The sequence below is a fragment of the Vespa velutina genome, chromosome 9 (assembly GCF_912470025.1).
Source record: "Vespa velutina chromosome 9, iVesVel2.1, whole genome shotgun sequence".
NCBI classification, from domain to species: domain Eukaryota; kingdom Metazoa; phylum Arthropoda; class Insecta; order Hymenoptera; family Vespidae; genus Vespa; species Vespa velutina.
The window spans coordinates 550,001-574,547 of record NC_062196.1 but is presented as its reverse complement, the minus strand read 5'-3'; the positions used below and the strand labels follow the sequence as shown (position 1 = coordinate 574,547).

The 24,547-nt window shown below is 32.2% G+C and overlaps 1 protein-coding gene across 3 annotated transcripts in view; it reads left to right on the top strand.

Moving 5' to 3' along the window:
* LOC124951562 (lymphocyte antigen 6D) overlaps positions 1 to 24,547 on the top strand; it is a 68,253-nt gene that overhangs the window by 26,925 nt on the left and 16,781 nt on the right. For all 3 annotated transcript variants that reach the window (XM_047500135.1, XM_047500136.1, XM_047500134.1), the window contains one exon: positions 9,205 to 9,335. In XM_047500135.1, the coding sequence (XP_047356091.1) occupies positions 9,205 to 9,335 (131 nt within the window). The remainder of the gene's footprint in view (positions 1 to 9,204; positions 9,336 to 24,547) is intronic.

Genomic DNA, 24,547 nt, shown 5'->3' with positions numbered 1-24,547 from the left:
TTATCTGGGTCAGTTTGCCCAAGCCAACTGAGGTCTCAACCCTCTTCGACTCATCCGGCCAAGCCCTTCCCAACCCCTTGAACTGGACCCTCTTTATTCTCTTTTATATATATATATATATATATATATATATATCTTTCTTTTTAATACACAACAATAGCTAGTTATCTTAACGATGTTTTTTGTTTGCTATTAAAAAAACATCGTCAAAGCAAACTTTCGCTCGATCGTCTTGTGTCTGCCAAGTTTTTAAATTTGGTCATCCGGAGTGACGAAGAATGAAATAAATCCATGATTTGAATCTTTCAAAAAATCTTTCTTTCGTTAGTCCGAAATAATATTTTTTAAAAGAAATTTTTTTCCTTCTGTTTTTCTTTTTCTTTTAAGTTCCCATAGTCGTCAAGATATATTTAAAGAAGAAAAGAAAAAATAATTCTTATCTCTTAGATAATTGTATCGTACTCAAACGTCCTTGACCTTGATTAATTCATCAGTAGAACGATGCAAGTGGATAGAGATAATAGAGAGTAACTTGTATCGCGATACGAAATAAGCTCTTCTTCAACGAGCTTGTTACGGTTTGTATTATCATCACCGGCAGCTTCAGATCCTTCAAATCCGTTTAGTTTCGAAATATTTGGAATACTCTTATCGTCCTTACAGACACGAACAATGGATTCTGAGAGCTGAAGCAGAGGTGCCCGATAACGTCGAATTCCATGCTTAGATGGATGCCGAGTCTATGGTTTATTTGCTGATGCTGCTGTTGAAGTCAATCACATATACACGTGAATCTGATTGCTTGTATACACATATCTATACATGTACTATATAGATATATTTTCGTCTATGTGTGCGCGTGCGTACAGAGACGATTCTAGCTAGTCGCATAGCACCATGTAACCACAATGACCGCTATGCAGTGACGCTATGTTACTTCGCTATGTCGAGGACCAAGATGCGCTCACGTGCGCGCACAATGCGAGGAAGCAGCTGCGTATTTTACTTGCGTTCTTGCGCAATGTACTCCGATATATACTTAGATATATATATATATACATATATATATATATATATATATATATATATATATATATGTATGTCACGATAGCAGGCACGCGCGTATGCCGTTTCAATAATTCACCATTATTGACACTTACGATTTTATTATGATTTTATTTCGTTCCACAATTATTATTATCATTATTATGAGTATTATTATCAAAACATTGATTGGTGAGCAAATTTTGTATAAATCGGTAAATCCATACTCATACTCGCATACACACACACAGAGAGAATATTGTGTTATGATATTTTATGAAACGAAGATATACGAGAATTAGATATCATATTTTTGTTTATCGAGTCTAAAACTTATTACGGTTGATCGTGATTACATTGTCGTATTATAAAACTTACAGAAAAAGAAAAGTTTTAATTAAATTTAAAAGTCGTGCAGTTTGTGGTATTTCGTTATTCTTTGATGACAAACCAAAAGTTACAAGTGGATGTATTAATAACGACGAACTATTCAGACATGATTCCGCTGGAGTGAAGAAGAGAGAGAGAGAGAGAGAGAGAGAGAAAGAGAGATAGAGAGATAAGAATAGAATGTCGAACGAGCCCACTTTGTATTTACGCGAGAAGAGGACAGTCGACCCTATCTGAGGAAGATGATGTCATGGGATATTGAAGTGGTAACTAGTATTCACATGTACACATGTGCAAACACATGCACATTGCTCTCGAGAAGAAGGGAAAAGTCGAGATCGAGATTAGTCACGAAGTAGGCCTTAAGGCAGCTCTTTCTTCTTCTTCGTCTCTTATTTTTTCTTCTTCTTCTTCGTCTTCTTCGTCTCTTATTTTTTCTTCTTCGTCTTCGTCTTCTTCTTCGTCTTTTTCTCCTTCTTCTTCGTCTTTTTCTCCTTCTTCTTCGTCTTCGTCTTCGTCTTCGTCTTCGTCTTTTTCTTCTTTTTCTTCATCTTTGTCGTTGTCGTCATTTTCATTTTCATTTTTCTTCTTTTCTTTTTTCTTTTTCCTTTTTTTTTCTTGATGCACCTTCTCCATTTTCCTATCGTAGTCTCTCGTTGTCTCTTTATTCCTTAAAAACTTCTCTCCATACAAGCCATCATGGCACTCTACCTACCTATGTGCGTATTCTCCTTCGAGTGCTCTTTAGAGCGTCTGCTCGAGTGCTTAGCCAGCTAATTATCTATCTGGACTTATTACTTTGCCTTCTCTCTTCTCTTTTATTCGTCCTCTTTCTATCTTATCAAGGTACATCGAAAACTATACAAGAAGAAAGGCTACAAACTAGACCGAACGTTCAAGCATTCTAATTTTGTCGGTTATATTTTTCAAGTGGAATAAAAAAAAGAACAAAGAAAGAAAAAAGGAAAGGAAATATAGCAGAAAATATATCCCCAACTTTGTGATATAAAAATATTATATTAATATATTTCCATCTCCTTTTTATTTCTCTTTTGACATAGTTTTCTTACATTATCATCATCATCATCATCATCATCATCATTATTATCATTCAAATACTCTTTCAACTACTTCTTTATTTTTCTTTTAGTCTTTCAAGGTCATCGATAAAACCGACACACACACACACACACAGATACTAACGTTGAAACTTCGTTTTTCTCTTTCGAAACTTTCACATCGCACAGCTTCGCGAATTCGTTTGCTGCACGTCGATATCTTCGTTTTCTCTAATAAACTAGAGTACGCCGAGTTTCCAGAATCTTTTAGAAGGATGCAATAAAAGCGAAACAATGTTGCGACGCTAAGCATCAGTTAAGCGTCCGTCTTAACTATTAAGCGTTCACTGCAGAGCCACATTCAATCTTAGAACGGGAAATTGGCCTCATTATTTTAACATTTGTCTAATCCAAGAGTATAGAAAGAAACGGTATTTATCTCATACGTACATATGTATAAATATTTATAATCATTAGATGTTTAGAGACAAAAAGGATAAATTTTTATTTTATTTCTTTTTCTCTCTCTCTTCTATTTTATCACTCGTAGAACTTCAAGGATCGTTTTGCGAAAACGGAGACGATAATTTGACGTTTTTATGGAAGTTTGCCAATTATACATTTATCATGAAGAAATTTATGTAAGAACTAGCCACTTTGTGGTTTATATTAGGTAGGTTTTTTTATCTGTTCAACAATAAGGTCAAACTATTCATGAAACTGTCTTGTAAAACAATGTAATTACTTCTATACAAATTACTATAATATATCTTCGGTTTCATCCGAACTTCATTCAACTACTTCTCGACCTTTCTCGACCCATCCGTTTTTTGATTTTCCGAGCAAAGAGAATGGAAAGATATTGATAGATTGGTAGTTATACTATAGAACGACTAGAGACTATAGAACTCGATCTAAACGACGAATCTTACTAGTTCGAGGTCGAAGGAAAAAGTTTCTCCCGTGTATTTGGTTCCTTCTTCGCAAGCACCAAATTTACTCTGTCGTGATATCGTTCGTCTAATATAGCGTTCCAATATTTGTTCGATATCGAAGTATTAGGGCGTATAATTTTTTCGATCGATATTCGAAACGAATGTTCATACATAAAAATGTCGCATTGAAATTGTTCAAATTCAAAAATAGCAGAGAAGAATATCTTATAAAAATGAGAACAATTCGAAAAATTACTTTCATGATATTACATTTGTTCTATTATATAATAATCGAAGTCTTTTACGTTTTTATTCTCAAAAAATTGATCTCGTTAGACTCGTCGGTCTTTTGTCTTTTTATAAATACTAGAAAGAAGTTATCCAAAACATTTTCTATTTTATATATATATATATATATATTTCTTTCTTTCTTCCTATTATATATATATATTTTTTTTTTACTTTATATATATATATATATATATATGTATAAATAAATATATATATATATTTATTTATTAATATAGAAAAAAGAGAAATAAAAAAATCAATAAATACGAAGGATAAAATACGAGGAGTAAAATCATAGAATTTTCCGTAACATCTTGTGGAAATTACTTAGAAAATGCTTTCAATCTCTTACCCAGGGAAATACTATGCCGTGGAAGCGTAACAGGAATACATTTAACAGTGAACCACTTTTCCTCTTTTCTCTACTCCTTTCTCCTATTTCTCTTTATCTCATACGATTTTACGATACAGTAGAGATTTTCCTTCTTGACAACGTTGCTACCTTCGCTAACGAAATTCCCGTGGCGTCGTTGCTACTTAGATTCCACCGAATAGAATCCATGGGCTTCGAGATTCTTTGGAGTTTCCATCCAAGAATTCGAGGACACGATCCTGACCGATCAATGTCGTCGTTATAACCCCTGTTCCTCGCTTTTCGCTATTGCGTCGAGTTCATTTAACAAAGCGACATCTCTGAACTGAATTCATTAGAACTGAACATTATGTTTTCGACAGACTTGACAAACTAAATGTTCACGAACTACGACAGGTTATACGCTCACTAATAACTTGTAAAACAATATTGTCTTTACCTAATATTTTGCGGAATTTACATTGACATTAATTAATAACATACGAACATGTCTCAGCTGTTTTTAACTTTTACATAGAGTAATTATAATCATTGGACCGAACTTTTTGCTTTGACCTTTATTTGAAGTTTTTTAATTGTAAGTTCATTTAATCTTTTAAACATGCACGATCTATCGAAGTCTAACTTTCTATGATCGACATATCTGCAAGGATGTATGCACTTCTATTTTATTTTATTTTTTTTTTTTTTCAACGTAAAGTCCTCTATTTTATATTTATTGTAAGAGATCTTATAAGAGATAATTTTATTTCTTTATGTCAATAAAGGTCAAAAAAGATGATGAAAAAGAAATAATTTTTGCTTTTGATCCTTCAGGCGTTGTTTACTATGTACTCTATTCGAGGAGTAGCTCTCATAAACGGACATTTTTTCCTGTTATATTACATTAAAAAAGAAATATCATTTATTGAGATCTTCTCTTTTTCTAACTTTCCAATGCACATCAGTCTGTTTACTATCCTCGAAGTTACTTTCCACGTGTCATGCATTTTCCATTCGTTTTCTATATCCAGACTTCGTTTTCCGACTTTTCTTTTTCTCTCTTTTTCTCTCTCTCTCTCTCTCTCTCTCCTCTGTCTATTTCTTTCTCTTTCCTACTCTTTCAACGTATCTTCGTAACTATAAGAAAACATGCTACGAGCAAGCCTCCAACGCTTACCCTATACTTTTCCCTATTTGAACATAAATTTCAGTCTCCTCCTTCGCATTTATGGTCCCACGGAATAGTAAAACTCGAAACGGTAAAAACATCAAAGACCTAGAATTGTGCTAAGAATGTCAATAAAACAGCGGAAAGTATAGTTTTCAATTTTTTCCTTCCATTTATTTCTTCTTTTTTCTTTTATTGTCTTTAATAAATCTTCCTCAATGATACCTCTAAAAGTATATGGCACATGACATTGGATTATTTTAATTAAACTGGTTGTAGCGAAACGAATGAGAAAACCTTTTGACAAACAATAAGTACCGTTTATATATCTAAGTATTTTCTATTATAGAAAGATCACTCGTGTAGCTCGATGAGATGCAGTATTAACTTGTATACGTTTGGGACTTACAGTTAACATTGGAGATATTTTTCTGCTCGCTTCATCAAACAAGGAAGGAAAAATATACAGAATATGTCTCTGAAGTGCGATGGAAATCTAAAGCGTCTACGACGATTGGTGATACAAGAGAGAGAGAGAGAGAGAGAAAGAGAGAGAGAGAGAAAGAGAGAGAGAGAGAGAGAGAGAGAGAGAGAGAAAGATAGAGAGAGAAGAAAAAGAAAAAAAGAAATAACTACGCGAGACAAAAAAGATCGAGCGCGGTGATGGGTTAATGAAAATTACCCGAAATTCTTTTCAACATAGATAATTAATTAATTAATTTCTTATTCCAAATACGGAAGCTCCTCTGGAACTGCGGATTTCACTAAAAATTTCTTTTCTTTTCTATCACCGTCGCACGGCAAAGTGAAAATCACGCGTTTTCGATTTAATTTGAGTAGTCCCCGAGATTTCAACTCTATCGAACTTTTCCGTATCAGCGTATTTAAAAGCTCCCACATCTAATTATACGGGCAAAGTTTCAACTTCAGCCGACCGCCGAGTCCGACATTCGACATATAGAGAAATACATAGGTGCAAAAAATCAATAGGCACTTCTCTATATATATGCACACACACACACACGCATACACAGAGACTTATATCGAATTCGCAGCTCGCTCGTTACCATCGTATTCGAGTTTTACATTTAAACCGCGAGAATGCTGCTTTTAAAGAATTTAAAACGCGCGCGCGGCGTGAATAAAACCAGAAACGTCAAACCTCTATATCGATCGAACCTAGCCATCTCTAACGGTCCTGGCATGCTTCTATCTCTTTCTCTCTCTCCTCTCTCTCTTTCTCTCTTTCTCTCTCTCTTTCTCTCTCTCTCTCTCTCTCTCTCTCTCTCTCTCTCTTTCTCTCTATCTATCCATCTATCTATCTACATCTTCTCTATCTATCTATCTACTTTCTTTCTCTTTCTCTTTCTTTTTGCTTTTCTCCAACGTCGAGCTTTATAAATCCAGCTTGCGCGAAGACTCGAGCTTTTTTACTCCCACTTGGTGCATTCTTCGTCGACGTCGAGAGGGGAAAAAGAAGAGTTGAGTGTAAGGAATAGAAACCTGTGGAAAAATAGTAGAAAAGGAAAAATAACGTAAGAAGATATCCTTAGAAATAAATTCTTTTTCTTTTTCTTTTTCCTCCCCTTTTTTTTATTCTTTATTTTTTTTTTTTATTTTTATCTTTCCCTTTTTCCATCATCATCGTAAATATAATTCCAAAGTTTTTACAACGATATAATAACTTTTCTTCGGGATATCGAGGCAACCCTCACTCACGAGTTACGACTCTTTTACTCTTCTACGAATTTTCCAGGAGTTTGGATGGGTGGTTAAGGGTGGTAAGGAAATGAGAAATGCAAACCTTTTACATTAGCCGATATTTCTTGCTCGAAGGCAGCTTCGTCCAAACCTTCAACAATCCTCTCTCTTTCTCTCTCTCTCTCTCTCTCTTTCTCTTCTCCTCCTTCTCGTTTTAATGTTTCTCAACTCGTCTAATAGTTTGATTTGGTTACGAGACGAGGTTGTCGCCAATCGGAAAGTTTTCACTTTTAGCCGTTGGGATCTGCCATGGTCGCTGAAAACAACGAAGAATTTGCTTGTGGCTTTATGTTTCGAGAAAGACACTAACCCTCTCTCTCTCTCTCTCTTTCTCTCCCTCTCTCTTTGTCGCTTTCGTTCTCGCTCTTTGTCTTTTTACTTTCAACGCCCATTCACATCTTCTCGAGGGATATCGAAGTTTAAATTGTTTTCGAAATGTCCTCTTTACCAAGGCGCAAGGCTCTTTGTCACGAGGACAAACCGGTCGAGACGTTCTATTTGATATTCTTTTTATCCTTTCTTGCGAAAGAACGAAATATTTCCATGATCGCTTTTCAAATACCGAACGTAGCTACATGTTGAAACTATATTATTATATTTAATGCAATGGTTCATAATACGAATAGCTGTTACGTTCAATATTAAATTATAAAGATCATTTTGTATGTATAGCTAATAGGATAGATTATTCAATAACTAATAATGCATTAAAATATCGATTGAATTCGTTAAGTTTGATGAAATAGATCATTTATAAAATATAATGATTAATATGCTATTGCATCGAAAAGCATGAGAAAAATAAAGGAATAAAATTACAAATACATAATAATTTTTGATGATGATCGTTTCGTTAAGAAAAAAAAAAAATAATAATAATAAAAAAAAGGAAAAAGAAAATTAATAAATACAAAAAATCATTTTCGAATTTTCGTTGAAAAAGAATTATTAATTAAGTCTACTTTCTCGTGTCAATTAAAATTCGACAAGTAAAATAATTCTCTTTTCGAATCGTTAAAGGATTTAATTCGACGAAACGGAGAGAGATAGTCGGCTATAAAACTTTTTGAAGATCAAGCTGACTACTTATCTCTGCTTTCGGTAATGCGCGCAGCCGCGTGCATGCATACCATCGTAGTTAAAACATTCGAACGAGCGTATACGCGAGCGCAGAACGAGTTCGGAACGAGTTCAGAATGAGTTCAAAACGAGCCGCGGGATGAGCTCGTGGAATGAGTTTAGAAAAGGTTTTCTCAAACCAGAGGAAAACTGCCAACTTAAACGTCAAAGTTTCGTCCGTTCGTTCGAATTTACGAGAATAATTAAGAGTTACTTTTCTCTTTCTCTCTTTCTCTACATATATATATATATATATCTTTTTCTCAATCAGAACGACAAGTCGATTTTTTTATTCTTTCATCGATTAGAAAATGAATCGACTGAAATGTTTATAAGAATATATTGCGTAAAAATCGATATACTTTTATAAAAATCGATTCGATTTTCGTGGAATCTTTTTTACTGATCCTTTTAAACGAAAGCGTCGCTTCGAGATAATGAAATTCCTCTTGAAGGACGCCTTAAACATCGATATTCTCGTTGATGTTGATTGAATGAATAACGAAACGTTTGATATCGCAATCGACTTTCAAGTTAATTTGAAATCAATTCGAAAAGGAACGAACGTATTTTAATCTTATCTATTATCTATTTAATCGAACTTGATCTCGATGTAATCTTTGTATTCAACGATGTATTCTTTCCCTTTGTCTCTTTTTCTCGAATTAAGAAAAATAAGAAAGTTTAATGGGTCACAGAATGCTTTCTCAATAATCGAAAAATAGTGCTGGGGATGATTCGAATTGATATTAATAAAAAAGTTATGATCCATAAGTTAGAACGAGATAATTTCTTATACTTTATTTTTGTTTTTGTTTTCTTTTAAACCTGGACGTTTTCGTACGCTGAAGTTCAATATTTAAATTTCGAGAATTTTAACTTTTCTAGCGAACTGTAGAAAGTTATAATTAATTGCTGTCCACAACGAAGTTTATATATATATATATATATATATATATATATATATATATATATATAATAAAACGTGGATAAATATATATATATATATATATATAATAAAAAATCGTGACTTGATCGTAAACGCACACTCTGACAATTTTTTTCTCTTTTATTATCTTTCAGGTGTCGCACAGGGTATCAGATGTTATAAATGTGGGCAGTACAACGAGGGAGTTGGAAGTATCACGCCTTGCATTAATTTTACCGCTCAAATGGGTTTGAAGGACTGTCCACCGACTTCTGAATGGTGCATCGTAAGTTGAACGTTTCATTAATTAAGCAATAATTAGAGTAGAGATTTACTAATCCTGCGATGATACGATTTAGATGATACAAGAAGTATCGATTTAATTTTTTATATTTATCGTGGATAAATATAATATTATTTTTCCTTTACATTTCTCGTTTCTTATTTATTTGCTATATTTAATATTATTCCATTTATATTCAACAATAAGAAAAAATTTGATGAGGTACAACTTAAGTGACTCTATCTTACGATATTACATTATTATCGAAAAGAAAATTAAAATCCTCTTTGAAAATGTGTAATGGTCGAAACATCGAACGTTAAACTCATTTTAAAAGTCTAACTCGAAACTCGTCTTTGGCATTCGAATGATAGCACTTTCTACTTAGCATTTTTGTTTGCGAATAAACGTGCGGCCTCCTAGCTCGGCACACTTCTCGCGTTTTCTTTCGCCACGGTAAATGGATCGCAACAGGTCGCGAGAGGTGAATGCCAATAGAATGAAAAAAAGTGTTACTAAACCGTTAATCAGACTTCGAAGCAAAAAACGCAATGGTCCTCGTTTTTTCTTTTTTCTTCTTTTTTTTTTAAATTCTTTAACGTTACTCAACAGTTTGATTTTCTTTCGACGTCCTATTATATTTCTTCGCATCTTCTTCGGAATTTCATCCGTCTGACCAGTCCAATAACTTTGAAACGTCATATCGAATTTCTCAAAGCACTTCTACGAACAGATACATAGATACATATATGGTACAGTTCTAAGTTAGAAAAGGAGAAAAACGCGAGAACATTCTATGAGAAATACCTTCATCATTTCCCATCGCTTCCCTTCTGTCGATCTTGCATTAGCCTTTGACATTTAATGTCGAAAACTTTTGAATTGGATCGTAGTTCGTATATATTTTCGAACTATTTCTCTCTTTCTCTCTCTCTATCTTTCTCTTTCTTTCTCTCACCCTTGTCACTATATATATAGCTAGGTAGCCTCCCTTATATCGCTTTCCTTTTATCACCTTTTGATCTGGACTCGTGAGAGATTTTTAAAATCGATCACGATTCGTATATCTCGTAAAGTGGCATATATACATACATGTATACATGTATATATAAATACATACATCAAAGGAACACACTCAAAGTTACCGATTAGATAATATATCTTTCGTATTCTCTTTTTTATATTTCTTCCATTTTCTTCATCAGTTATCTCAGATGTAGATATATTGAGTGTAAAAAGTATTCGTACAGCAATGAATTTAAACAGAAACTTTATAGAACTTTGTTTATTACAAAAAAAATGTTAACGAAAATATATATACATATTCTTAGAAATTTCTATTTTTAATAACGAATGTTATTAAAAAATAATTATTTATTTGTATTTATTATGAAAATATTAAATTTTCAAAAATTAGCAGAAAATGTGTTCATTCATTTCTACGTTTACAACAAAAATTATACATTTTAATACATAAACGTAACGAAAAAGCAATTTATTTGCAATTTTAGTATCTAGTGGAATTTTCTTCTCCGGGAAGTTCGTGCTGATTTTTGTAGGTGGCGTAAAGACAAAATCACTTTAAACCTTTGTGGTATCGAATTTACTAAATTTCTAGTTTTAGTACTAGAAATTTTATTCCATTTTTCTAAGAGTGCATTTTTTAAATCTTTCTTTAAAGAAATGTGATGATCACGAATTTTTTCTTCGAGATAACTCCGTAAGTGTTCTATAACGTTTAAGCCTGGAGACTGCGGGAGAATTTTTAATTGATTTGATACATTATACAGGATCGCATATTGTAAGCATTATGCTTTGGATCATTATCTTATAAAAACACATAATTGTCCTGTAATCCAATTTTATTTGTGCTAACTTGAAGATGTTGTTTTAAGATATCAATATACAATTTATGGTCCATGATATCATCGATAAAATGGAGAGATTCGACCCCGTTTGCATTCATGCAACCCCAAACTGTGACCGAGCTTTCTCCATGTTTTACGGATGCCTAAAAATTGGTTTTCTCATATACGGTTTTTTTTTTCTTTATACAGTACATCGACCCAAATATGTTAAATTTACTTTCATTAATAAATATAACACGATTCCTGTACTCCATACGAACATCGATATATTCTTTTGCAAATTCTGATCGTTTCTTTCTATTAACTTCATTTATGAAATATTTTCTATGCATGGCTATTCTGCCATGATATCCTGGAGCTCGTAAAAAATTATGCATTGTACTATTGTACATATTAATATTAAAATTATTCTTAAGTTTAGCAGCGATATTTACTGCATTTATCTTTAAATTTTATTTTTCAAATTATCCATTGGCCAGTGTACTCATTTATTTTATGTTTATGTTCGTTTCGTGGATTATTTTTTAAAGTTTTTCCATATTTTTTCCATATCTCCTGTCAATGAAATCCTTGAATCGTGGACCGTGGTCTATTTACAATTTTAGAAATTTCACTCAGTGTTTTGCACTTATTATATAAATCTATAATAATAATTTTACTTTCTTCTTCAATGGTTTCTTTACCTTTTCGTCCTATTTTACGATTATCACTGTTGACTATATATGAATTTAGCACAACATCTCCAGATATACTGATCCTAAATATATTAATATAAGATGTATTATCTAGTATTTATCCTATATATAATGTTACGAATCAAGGATTGTACGAATACATATTACGCGTATAATTTCTGAAAATTTGTTAATATTTTCGTAACAAATATAAATAAATAATTATTTTTTAATAATATTCATTTTAGATATTTCTAAGAATATATATATATATATATTTTTATTAACATTTTTTTATAATAAGCAAAGTTCTACAAAGTTTTTGTTCAAATTGACTGATGTACGAATATTTTTTACAGTCACTGTAGGTATATTCAATTTTGAATTCTACATAATTTTAAACGTGTAAATACGAATCACGGGTAGGAGAGAGAAGTTCTTCCTTCTCTCGAGGGAAATGAAAAATGAAGGGAGAAGTACGAATTCGCGAGCTTTCGCGGATATAAACCTGAAATTTACTTCAAATTTCCTGGCTTCTTTTCGCTAAGAAAAGTAATCTAGCTTATTAAATCCTTTGATCCCATTCTCTCTTTCTCTCCTTCTCACTCTCTATTTCATTTTCCTTTTTTCTTTTTTGATGTAAATACGACTTTTAATGGAAAGATCGTCTAAAAATAAAAACTTGAGAATAATAATAGAAATCCGATCAATTCCTATCTTAGAAATGTATGAACGTTATTAATTGATGTATTGACCGCTTAGAAATCGATCGGACGTTTTTTGGAAAAACTTTACTTCTCGAACGAAAGTTTACTATTCGATTGACCAAACTTCTCATGTGATTACCTTAACTTATTTTTTATAATTATACCAATAATAATAAACAATAGTTCAGAAAAAAGAAATAGGTATTTTGGTTCATGTATTTCATTTATGTATTCAATTTCTTTCTTTCTTTTTCTTAAACAGAGAGAGAGAAAGAGAGAGAGAGAGAGAGAGAGAGAGAAAATGTGGGAGGGAGAGAGGAAAGAAAAATATTAAAATAGGACCTTTCTTCTTCAAGTCATATAAATAACATCATTCTAATGTAAATAACGTCGTTTATACTTCATTATATCGCAGCAAGTGCGCAAAGTAACTCTTTCTCTCTCTATCTTTTTTCTATATAATATAATAGCGAGTTCTTTCTTCGAAAGAACGAAGAAAAGAGATAGCGGTTAAGAGAATAATTTATGATTTGCTATTTTATGGGAGAGAGAGAAATGAATTTCAAATTCGCTTTTTCTCTTCCCCTCTTTCTTTATTTTTCATCGAAGGATGGTAAAAGAAAGACAAAAAGAAAAGAAAAAAGAGAAAGAAAGATCGAAACGGAGAATGGATGAAGTCGAAAATCGCTCATCCTTCTGCCAGACATTTTATCATCTATTTTTTTCTTTTCCTTCCGCAGAACGTCGAATTTATCCCCCACTTACTCGAACTCTCATCTCATCCTCTCTTTTCTCCATTTCAAGAAGGCTGAAAGTGGAAGATATCGAGGAAACTCATTCGGCAAACCAGCGTAGAATAATAAAAAGGTCTCGAAGGAGCAGGAAATGGGCCGGATATCGGGATCAGTAGTCTTCCACGCTATTGGTCAGCCTTACTCAGCTTGCTAGATAAGGAAGATTGCTGCTTTTAAAGTCATTACTTACGTATATATACGTATACGTATACGTATGTATGTACATATCTCCAAGTAAAATTTTTTTTGTTATTTTTTGCAAAATGTTTTAACAAAAAAAATGTTCAATCTATATACATATATAACACAATCTTTCATATCTTTTTTATTAAGAACATATGCGATTAAAATTCGAATAGATAAATCCATATTTTTGATCTCAAAATTAATTGTAATTTACTCTTTCGGAAGTTTTTAATATTGTCTAGGTGTCTTCGCATTCGAAACAAGACGAACGAACAATTCCCAAAAGCGATAGAATGCCTCGAGCGAAGGTGCATTCGCGTTAATACAGTGACTGCATTATTATGTATGTTCGCATTGCATCCTTGTCTCTATGCAATGCACCATCGGGTATTTCGGTTTGCCCTTCAAATTAGTGCCATGCGCAGATATCAGACAGGTATTAATTAACATTTAGCTGCGGTTACCGGCCACGGCAGATACCGATTAAGCTTTCCAACCTTCCCTAAGTGCGAATACATACGTAAGTACATGTGTATGTGAATAATAGTGTCAAGCATTCTCCCCGTTAACTCTCGTTTTAGTTACGAGATTATCTCACTCTAATCTTTCCTCTATAAATAATGAAATTTCGTATCGTTTTCAATCAACATCTAACATAAGTTATATATATACGTTGACAGTGCTCGTAAACAAAATTTTTTTACAAATTTATTAAGCCTTTTTTCATTCAAAAAGCTTTCTCATTTCTGAGAAACCGATTCGCTAGCCAACTTTATTGCCAATTCAAATTTGGAAATAAATAGCGTATGTCTCTATATACCCATAGGAAATTAATTATTGGCACGCGACGCGTCGATATTCATTCGAAATTCGTGGCACGATGTGCAACTAATTTGATTACAAGTCGAATAGCATTCGATCAAGCGACCTCCCTTCCCTAACTTGAGAGATAAGATAGATCATTCTTAATCTTCATCGATCCTTTTGCGCTTTTTCAACGATCGCACGATTTTCCTTAACATGTTTCCTCGTTAATTAATTTTCCAAGTGTAATGTGCGAGACATAAGAAGCAATTTATATGATTGAATCCTTAAAGGTTTTCAAGATTTTTTAATGAGAACATTTTCTTAAAAGATCTCATGATTTTTCGTTTCGTAATTATACTAAAAAAAAAAAAATGAAAGAAAAGAAAACATTTTAACCCTTTGAAAGGAAGGTCATCGCGCTTCTCTATGCATATATGAAAATGTCAGAAGTATTATCGAGCTCGTTTTAAATTAGTTACAATAAACTGGAAAAACGAGATTTTTTTTACTACACTAAAATAATTCAATGCACTGTCAAACTCAGATATCGCCTTATACGTCAAAGTATAGCAAAAGTAACGATTTACTTTGATAGAAAATTATTTTCCGCGTCATTGTAAAAACGCATGTATTTATTGCGTATGTATATAGAAAAAATCTCGGATGCTTAACGAGTTAAATGTACAAAATATTTTCGAACAAACAGAATACATACTTTAAAGTAAGTTGTCTTGTCACGATCTTCAATTTACTACGAATATTTATAAAAACATTTAGTACTTGTATTAATCAGGATGACTTTGATATTTAACAAAGAGTAGAATTTTTATTACTTTTTTTTACTATTGCATAATAAATTTAATAAAATTCATTGTAACTAGTTTCAACGTTCATAATAAAAATCGTTGTAATTAGCTTCAACTTTTAAGAGTAACGAGTTTGGTTAAATTAATGAAAGTTAACGTGACTGCAATTACTTTATAGCAATCAATCCAATCCTTAATTGATCGCTTTCATCGATTCCAAATAATTTGCAGATGTTACTAAAACCTACACGTAGAAAATAATAGGCTGACTTTTCATTCGAATTGGATACAAGGATCGAAATCGATTGACCACATATCTACAAATATATATATATATATCTATTCTATATCTAACAAGTTAGTGGCTTTTCGACGATGAAAATGACGATTACGATCCGTTTTGGAACTGCATAGAGATTACTTCCTGTCTACGACGGGCCGCTTAAACCGCAAAAATTTGATATTTGTCGGTCAATTTTCCGATCCAATCTATGATAAAAAACGATGCGTTTTCGTAAACAATTGTTTTTACGAAAAAGAAACGAAAAGACAATTTAAGTCGATGATTTTATAAGATTATTCGAAAGTAAAAATTATATTTACTTTCACTCGTATTTTTAATTTTTTTAATGCTTTATCTCAAGAACCATATGTTGCAATATAGGTTATCTGACTATAAGAATTCGTTAGATGTTCGCTAAAAATAAAAAACATATTGTTCGTCATTGTTTGTGTCTTAGACATTTTTAGGTATAATCTTAGATCTCTAGACGATACAAACTAAGTAATACACACAAATAATAACAAGTAGCTGTTAGAAAACAATAAGTACAACAAGACATGTGCCTGTTTAGAGTTAGTTATATACTTACCCATGCTGTCAATTTAGATAAAAGACTGGATGGGATTGTTTAAACGCTCTTAACGAACTATTTGAACACAACCGGCTTACAACCAATCAGAAATCATCCATTTCTGTCTGTGTACTTTATACCAGAAAACTTCTCGTACAAGATCACGCTTTCCCTTTCTTTTTTTCCAAATTATTCATCTTATCGGATAGTTAGTAAGCAAAATTCTCTTGTAACTCATATAGCGCAACTTACTAGTATATTATAATAATTAAATTAATATATTGTTATAACCGTCATACTTTATCCATTCATTAAGTCAACCTCATTTCACAATATATAAAAATTAAACCTCGTTTAGATTGATTTCCATTTGAGAATTCGGTGATCGTATTCTTTTGAGAATGAATAATTTTTGGGTTAACTACGTCACCGACTGAAACATATGTATCTATAAAAATCACACTTATAATGCCCTTAAAGACACGTATCAACAATTTTGAAATAATCATTTTTATCTTATAATATTTATTGCATCGTGAGGGTGCAATTACGAGACCGATTATAGATACGCGTCTCGCATCGGACCAGTGATGATAGTCGATTTATATGGAGAATATCCCCCGTCTCTTCTTTGTTGTCCGAACTATAGACCCACTGGTCGCAATGAATAAGGACGGCGGCACTAGGCTAGGATACCGTTGAAGGCCGTCAGCAAAATATCGCTCGCCGCGTTTCCGCAAATTAATGGGAGAACGCGCGTTCTTTTAAAGAATCTCGTAAGACTCACGAAGTAGATGCGCGATATTAAATATTGAGCGCGTTGAAATTATCATCGTATATTTGATGAAATAAGTCACAATCGTATAAACGAAACACCTAAGTGTTTCGTGTAAGTTAGTTGTAGTTAGTAGTGTAATTAATTGTACTGGCTGTTTCTGAATAAGATTTGAAAGCTTAGATGTTGTGAATCTGAAGATGTAACTTAACTGACTTTTTGGCGTCTTTAGAACTATCCACGCAAACTATAATGAGATTAGGAAAAAGAATAAAAAGGGCGGAGTTGAAGTATGATTTCTTGATAGAAAGGGAAAGAATAAATGCCCATTAATCGGGGATAGTTCATTGGAATGTTTAAACATTCCATGTGTGCTTCTTTGTTCTAGTGATCGTGTAGATTAGAAGATGTCAATAGATATTTCAAAGTTAGGCGCCAGACAACCCTTGGCTTATCGCGCCTGGGCGTCTACTTTTACTATTTATTTATTGGCCGGCTTGATCGAAATCCAGATACTTTACTAAGAATACCTAAGTCCAGACAAAGATGGCTATGTGTTTTTCATCTATGCGTTTTGTTAGCTAATATTTAATAGGTTCCCAAGGATAAATATTTCCAATAGTGATATATGACCTTTAAGAGAAAGTACCGTAAACAATTAAGAGACGCACGTGTGCGTCAATAATATTCATGTATATCTACTTCGACTTTTTTCTCTATCTCTCTCTTTCTCTTTTTCTCTTTTTCTCTTTCTCTCTTTTTCTTCTTAAGCCTTGAAAATTCATATCAAAGTAAAAACTATCGTGGAAAACTGGAGAACATTTTCATCCTCACGAGTCTTGCCGAAACATTTGGATATCGGATGAAATCTTTGCTCGGACGGCATTTCCTTTCTGGAAATTTTTATATCATCTATGTTAATTGTTAAACCGTGTAAATATAACGTATTAAGATGGACGACGCGGAAGTATGTAAAACAATAAGAATTGTTAATTCTGATAATGATATAAGGCACATATAACAATGATTGTTTTATTCAGTAAGTAGATTGAAATATATATTATAAATAGATATATATTATATATCTATATATATAATATACGTGTATGTATATGTATATATAATATATATAGTTAGTAGTGTGCGTGTGTATGTATGCGATAAATCTACCGATAATTAGACAAGGGATGGAAGATTTTAGCATTAGTTAGCTGTGTGCGTGTGTGTATGAGACAAATCGGTCGACAGTCGAACAGAGCGTGGTCTCTCTTTTGTGAATTGCGTTGTTTATGAGAGCAAAAGAAAGGGCTGAAATATTGAGAGAGTGAGTGAGATGGAAATGCAGCGTGAATAAGATAGGCAACGAAATAAAGGAAAAAGATAAAAGAGCAATAAAAGTTACTGAATGCATATGCACGAATGTGAGTGCGAATGAGAAAGTCTATGGGGTATATGTGATCGAAAAAGAACAACGGAAGAGACAGAACGAGGAACAACGACGAAACTCCTGAGTGAACCAGATCTTGAGTAGAGTATTGTGGATAGTTTTGAGTAGACCAAGGAGAAGAGAAAGATCAGAAAGCAGAGCTAAATGTATCGCGTATAGTTCTGAGTGGACCAATAAAAAGTAACAAGTAAAGCCTTGATTAAGTCAGGAAAAGAGAAAAGGGTTGTAGTATTTAAGTTGTAACGCCTTAGTTATTGGTACTGTATTAATGAAATACATATTAATCAAAAATAAGTGAGCCGAGTTAATCAGTCCGTATCTTACAAGTAGGGTTATAAAAAATATCCTATATATATCTATATATTATATATTTAAAAATATAATATATATATCGATATAATATATTATAAATATACATTATAAATAGATTTTGTATATTTTATATTAATTGTTATCAACAAAATATCTAGTTATTTCAATGATATAACCAATCTGAGGATGTCATGTGGCTCTCTTTTTCTCTTTCAAAAAAGATCCTTTTCCAGAAATCTCTACGAAGATTATATCGCGTGCTATCTCGTATAGGACCTCAATACTCTTTTCTACCCTTAGAAGGGTCAGAGTAATAAATCGTCCGACGATCGAAGCGTGACGTGCACAGCTGACACGAATTACTAGGATAGGGTGCCGAGGATTATAGTGATAGTGTTGGTGATAGTGATGGGGCAAACTTTGCGATTAAAGAATCCTTTCGCACACGGTCATACGTTCTTTTCTCGAAAAAAGGATCGCATTATGCTATGTCGATCGTTTTATCATTTATCATCTTTTTTCTATTTTTCTTTCTTTTTTTCTCTTTCTCTCTCTCTCTCTCTCTCTCTCTCACACGCATACTTAAACGATATATTTAATGAAAAAATGTGTTAAATTTCAAATCCTATTATCCTCCTGTTTCCAAGGATGATATATTTAAAATTTCAGGAGGATCAAGTGAGTGAAAAGAATGTTTGAAAGATAGTAAAAGCGAAACGATTTATTGATATATTTATTCGTCAGTGTACCGTTTCGAGATTAATTCCTTGCATCCTAGTATTTCGATCTCGAAATTCGAAGGAGATAAGCGAGTATGCACTTCGCAACCCATTTTCCACGCGATATTCCCCACAAAGACGTCTTTATTCCGATAATATACCTTAGGCTAAATTTCCGTGAACGGAGAAAGGATTAAATTGAGTAGAAGAGGAACGTCTGCGAACGAACTTGCGAAGTCATGAGTTGACCTTAATTTATTTCTTATCTCCCTCTCTCTCTTTCTCTCTCTCTCTCTCTTTCTCTCTCTTCATCCTTATGTCTCATTTATGTTCTTCAAAATACAAAAAAGAAGAAGAAGGAGAGGTAAAACAAAAAAAATTAGAATGAAGAAAAATAATCGTTTTCATTTTTTCATTTATTAAGATTTTTCATTTATTTCTTATCTATTTTCTTTTATCTAAAAAAAAACATCGAAGATTCTTTTAAAAAAAGAAAAAAGTATTCTAAGAGTTCTCTTAACTCTTAACACGTAAAAAATAAATTAGTTCTTTCATTCGTAACGTAAAAAATACGAGGTTCACTTTCTCCATCGTCAAACGATTTACGTGATCGTGTGAATATAGGAGTTGAAATAAAAGGAGAAAAAAGAAAAAGAGATTTTCGCAGTCGTTTTTCAGCTTTTCATCTTCATGAGTTTATTTAAATGTATGAAAAAGAGAGAAAAAGAGAGAGAGAGAGAGAAAGAAACAAGAAATATAGGTTTTGAGATCAATTTTCGAGGCAATAAAATGTTATGCGAAAAAGAAAGGGAAATATAGAGAGAGAAAGAGAGAAAAAGAGAGAGAGAGAGAGAGAGAGAGAGAGAGAATACATGTAAGTACGTACATAACATTTAACTTGTTAGTCCATAATTAACCTGCTTATCGAAATACGCCATTAATTTCTATACGCCGCTAATTTTAATTTAGTATCCCCTCGGTTTACCACGCTTTCTTTTCATTTTATTGTTTTCCTTTCTCTCTCTTTCTCTCTCTCTCTCTCTCTCTCTCTCTCTCTCACTCTTACAGATTTTTCGTCTTTTATATTAATAATATTTTTTATTAATAATTTCATATTAATAACGGAAATATGATGTTTCTAAACAAAATTATGATTCCATCGATTTTATTCCTCGATATGGATATCAAAAATTAAACGATTCTATTGACGCGAAATAACAATAATTTTTGAATAAATGTTACTGATCTCTGAAACTTTTTCATTCAATAAATTTTAAATGAATAGATTTTGATTTTCTTTTTCATTTTTCTTTTATGTAGGTGAAGTAATCAATCGAACGGAGAAAATTGGTCTTGATTCTTAAAATAAATAGGTGATAGGTAGAAAATGATAAAAACCTTTAATTAAATTACAATAATTAAATTATACTATTAGCGTTAATATAATACCATAAAATAAATTGAAGTAATTGTTCGAAGAAATATATTACAATTATTCGAGATCAATTTTGCCGACGAACATTTATAGAAATGCGGCTAAAGAAGGTTCAATTTCGGTAACAATATGCTATACAACTCACGTACGCATAATATTTTTCGTTTTGTACGTTAATATCGAAACGGAATCGCGATATTTTGATCGATTTGGACGCGCAATATTGCGACACGTGGTAAGAACTTTGCGCTTGCGGGTAAACGCTATATACGCTAACATATGTGTATATTACATACATGTATATACATACATACACACATATATATATATATAATACATGCAGTTATACCTACGTGCATCAAGGCACAGCCGTGAAACTATAAACTTATCGAACACATATACTTCCCTTTTTTTTTTTTACTATACTATTAATCGAAATTTACGAGGCACACGCGCTACCACGTTATCTCGGCAATAAAACCCACTCACCTGCGTGTAAACAGCACATGTGTTAGTACAACATATATATATGTATATATGTATATAGATATATGTAACATATACATGTGTGTGTATACGTATGTACGATTTTATCCTTGATATAGGCTCATTTTCCAACTGTTCCACGATCGACCTTTGTTTTTTGGACCGCTTATGTCAACTGCAAAGACTGAAAACATTGAAATGAAAATAAAAAAGAAAAAATTGGAAAGAATATTTATTGAAACATTCCTACTAAAACGTTATGTACAAATCTATCCAGGTGAAAATAATATGAAAGAGAATTCAACAAACGAATCAGGAAACAAACGGGATGAAACAGACGTTGAGGAAGAAACCGAAAAGGAAATATTTCTGTTCGTTTCATTATGTCTTTTTTTTCTTTATATCTTTCTTTTTTCTTCCTTTCTTTTTGTCTTTTCTCTCTTTCTTTCTCTTTCATTTTCTTTTATCCAAACTCATTCGCGGTAGCCCCTAGTAAAAAAGAAGTCATTCATTTTTCACGGAAGGGTATTGAGAATTCAATTCTATGTTCCCTTATCGTAATTTCTTCGTTTACTACCACTTCTTCTTCTTTTTCTTTTTTTTTTTCTTTTTATTCTTTTTTCTTTTCCCAAACTTTATATATATCCAATCTCCCGATCGAGATGTGCCAGGATCGGGGGCGTAAATCCAACAGCTAGCTTTACTCTCTTCTACCGAATACGTATCCACCTGATTTATTTCTAGGTCGGGCAGTCATATTTTCAAACCGTCTTCGCCGTAAAAATACCGTATACTTTGGTCCATATATTACACGGCAACATTCGTCGGCAGAGTTACATAAAACGAAATGTTTGCTTCTCTATCTCCTTTTTTTCTCTTTCTCTCTCTCTCTCTCTCTCTCCCTCTCTCAATCTTGATTTTTCTCGCTCTCTCGATAAACTCGATCGATATTCAAAGTAATTTTTTCCTCCTCTTTGACGATTCTCTTTCTCTCTTTCTCTCACTTTTATATACGTTATCATCCAAATCGATCGATCGTCATGGTATTTCTTTCAATGTAAATTCAAATTTCTTGCTCTTACCTTTCTATTTTTTATTCTTTTATTCGTCTGTTGTTGATCTTACGATATGATCATGGTGATAGATAAGTGGATAAAAGAAATATCTCATGAAAGGATCCTAACGCTTCTTATCGTTGTATACTTAATATATATATATATATATATATATATATATATATTATACACATAGATCTATATAAAGCATATCTTATCGAAGTCCTAGGAGTCATGCGAAAGAATCATAATAGACATGTAGTATAAAGCATCGACGTTTCGAGTTATCATATTCCATATTACCGAGGCACCTGTTCGTCTCGTTTCTTGATGGCTTTCGATAACAGGAAGATCGAATATATCGATATATATGTCTTGTAGGTATGTAGAAACAGTGACATTACGATAGCTTTGTGTTCAATTGACAATGACAGTGTCAAATCGAAATATGATATCAAAGTGAATCGACAACTTAACACAACACCTCGTGAAAATTTCAAATCTCGTTTCTCGAAAAGGGATATGAGAAAAAATTGTCGGTGTGTGCGGACGTACATATGTGTAACTTTATTGTTGTGTATCTTGATAACGACAATTCGAATATTTTTTTTTTCGATTGAAATCAAATAAAGTGATTCTAAATCCAATGGAGATAGATGTATCGTATAAGAATACCACAAAATAAAGCAGCCAAAAAATAAATAGCCTTTTGAGAAAAATCCTTGCGATACACCTATCGATAAGAAAAAGTAGCGGTTTTCTCAAAGGTAAAACGTTCCGGAGCTTCACAAAAGGTGAATAAGAGCAGAAAGTACAGATAGGTCTTCCTATGGATAAACGATTCAAGGTCCTTCCATCCTAACCACTAAAATAGAATTCTTCTAATACGATCCTTTCATCGGAACGCTGTCTTCTTATCTTTTTCTATTATCTCTCTCTTTTTCTCTCTCTCTCTCTTTCTAATCCTTTCAATCTCCCATATTTTAATGTCGATTCGATAATTATTCTCCTTTCTTAGAAAAATTTATTCGATAAGTTGAGGAAGTTATATCTCGATATCCTTCATAGGATAAATTATCAAAAGTATTCATATATGCCTTATCTCAGAGGAGATCGAGCCAAAGAAAAACATGTCAATTAGTCAAACTCTTTATAGCTACGAAAATACATGATAGCCAAATACGATGCCAAGTTTTCTCTGAAAATTACATCTTTCTCATCGACTTCGTTACGGCTGAAGTAATAAGGACAAAAAACAAACATAGTTACGAAAGTATAGAGAAAATAAATGAGAGAAATGTAAGTAGCTACATGTATAATAAATTCATTGTTAACATCGTATTCCTGTTTTTTACAGTTTTTCACTGCAACCTGAAAGTATAATTTTCGAAACTAATGTAATCTCCATTTCCATTTTAAAAATAAAAATGTTTCTATATATTTTCCAACAAGTTTCTTTGCAAAGCGAATTTTCTAGATCAAATTGTCTCTTATTTTTTTTTTTTTTTTTAATTTTATTATTGTTACGATCATATTGAACGAATTTACGTATAAAACCGTGTAAAAACTGTGTAACGTTTACGTATAAAAACTGTGTAAAGAAAAGAATTTCTCGAAATTGCTATAAAAAGTATATCATAAAAAAGCGGAACAAAACGAAGGAACTATTATTTTCAAATTATAACTTTTTAATGCGTTAAAAGCGACACGCTTTGGAAATATTGAAACAATGTTCGTTGGTTTATTTTTGCATTAATAAGCATGCAATTAATTTCCGTAAGCGAAACAAAGTACTGTTTCATTTCCCAGCTTTTTTAAAATCAACGTTTTCCCGTTAGTTTAAATAAATGATTACTATAAAAGGAAGAAATTATTTTCAATTATGTTACAATTATGTTAGGTGCGAAATAAATAATTAAAAACACTTTCTTGAATACCTATCGATTATTATTATCATTATTATTATTAATATTATATCTATAGATTATTTTTAAACATGAATAGAATTATAAATGTCAGTGTGTTAAAACATTTAATCTCAATCAATCGCTACATCAGTCATTACTTAAACCATTTTAACTCTTCAATGTGAAATAATTAATAAATAATTGACAAGAAAGAACTATTTGGAATTCTCGTTTAATTAGTACACGGCTAATTAGTTCTATTATACTTTATCGACAAACTCGAATGGCATTACCTGCAAGATAGTAAAAAAAAAAAAAGAAAATAACGCAGGTGAATTCGTTACTTATCTTTTGAAAAATTCATTATTTTGTTGAGAATTCTT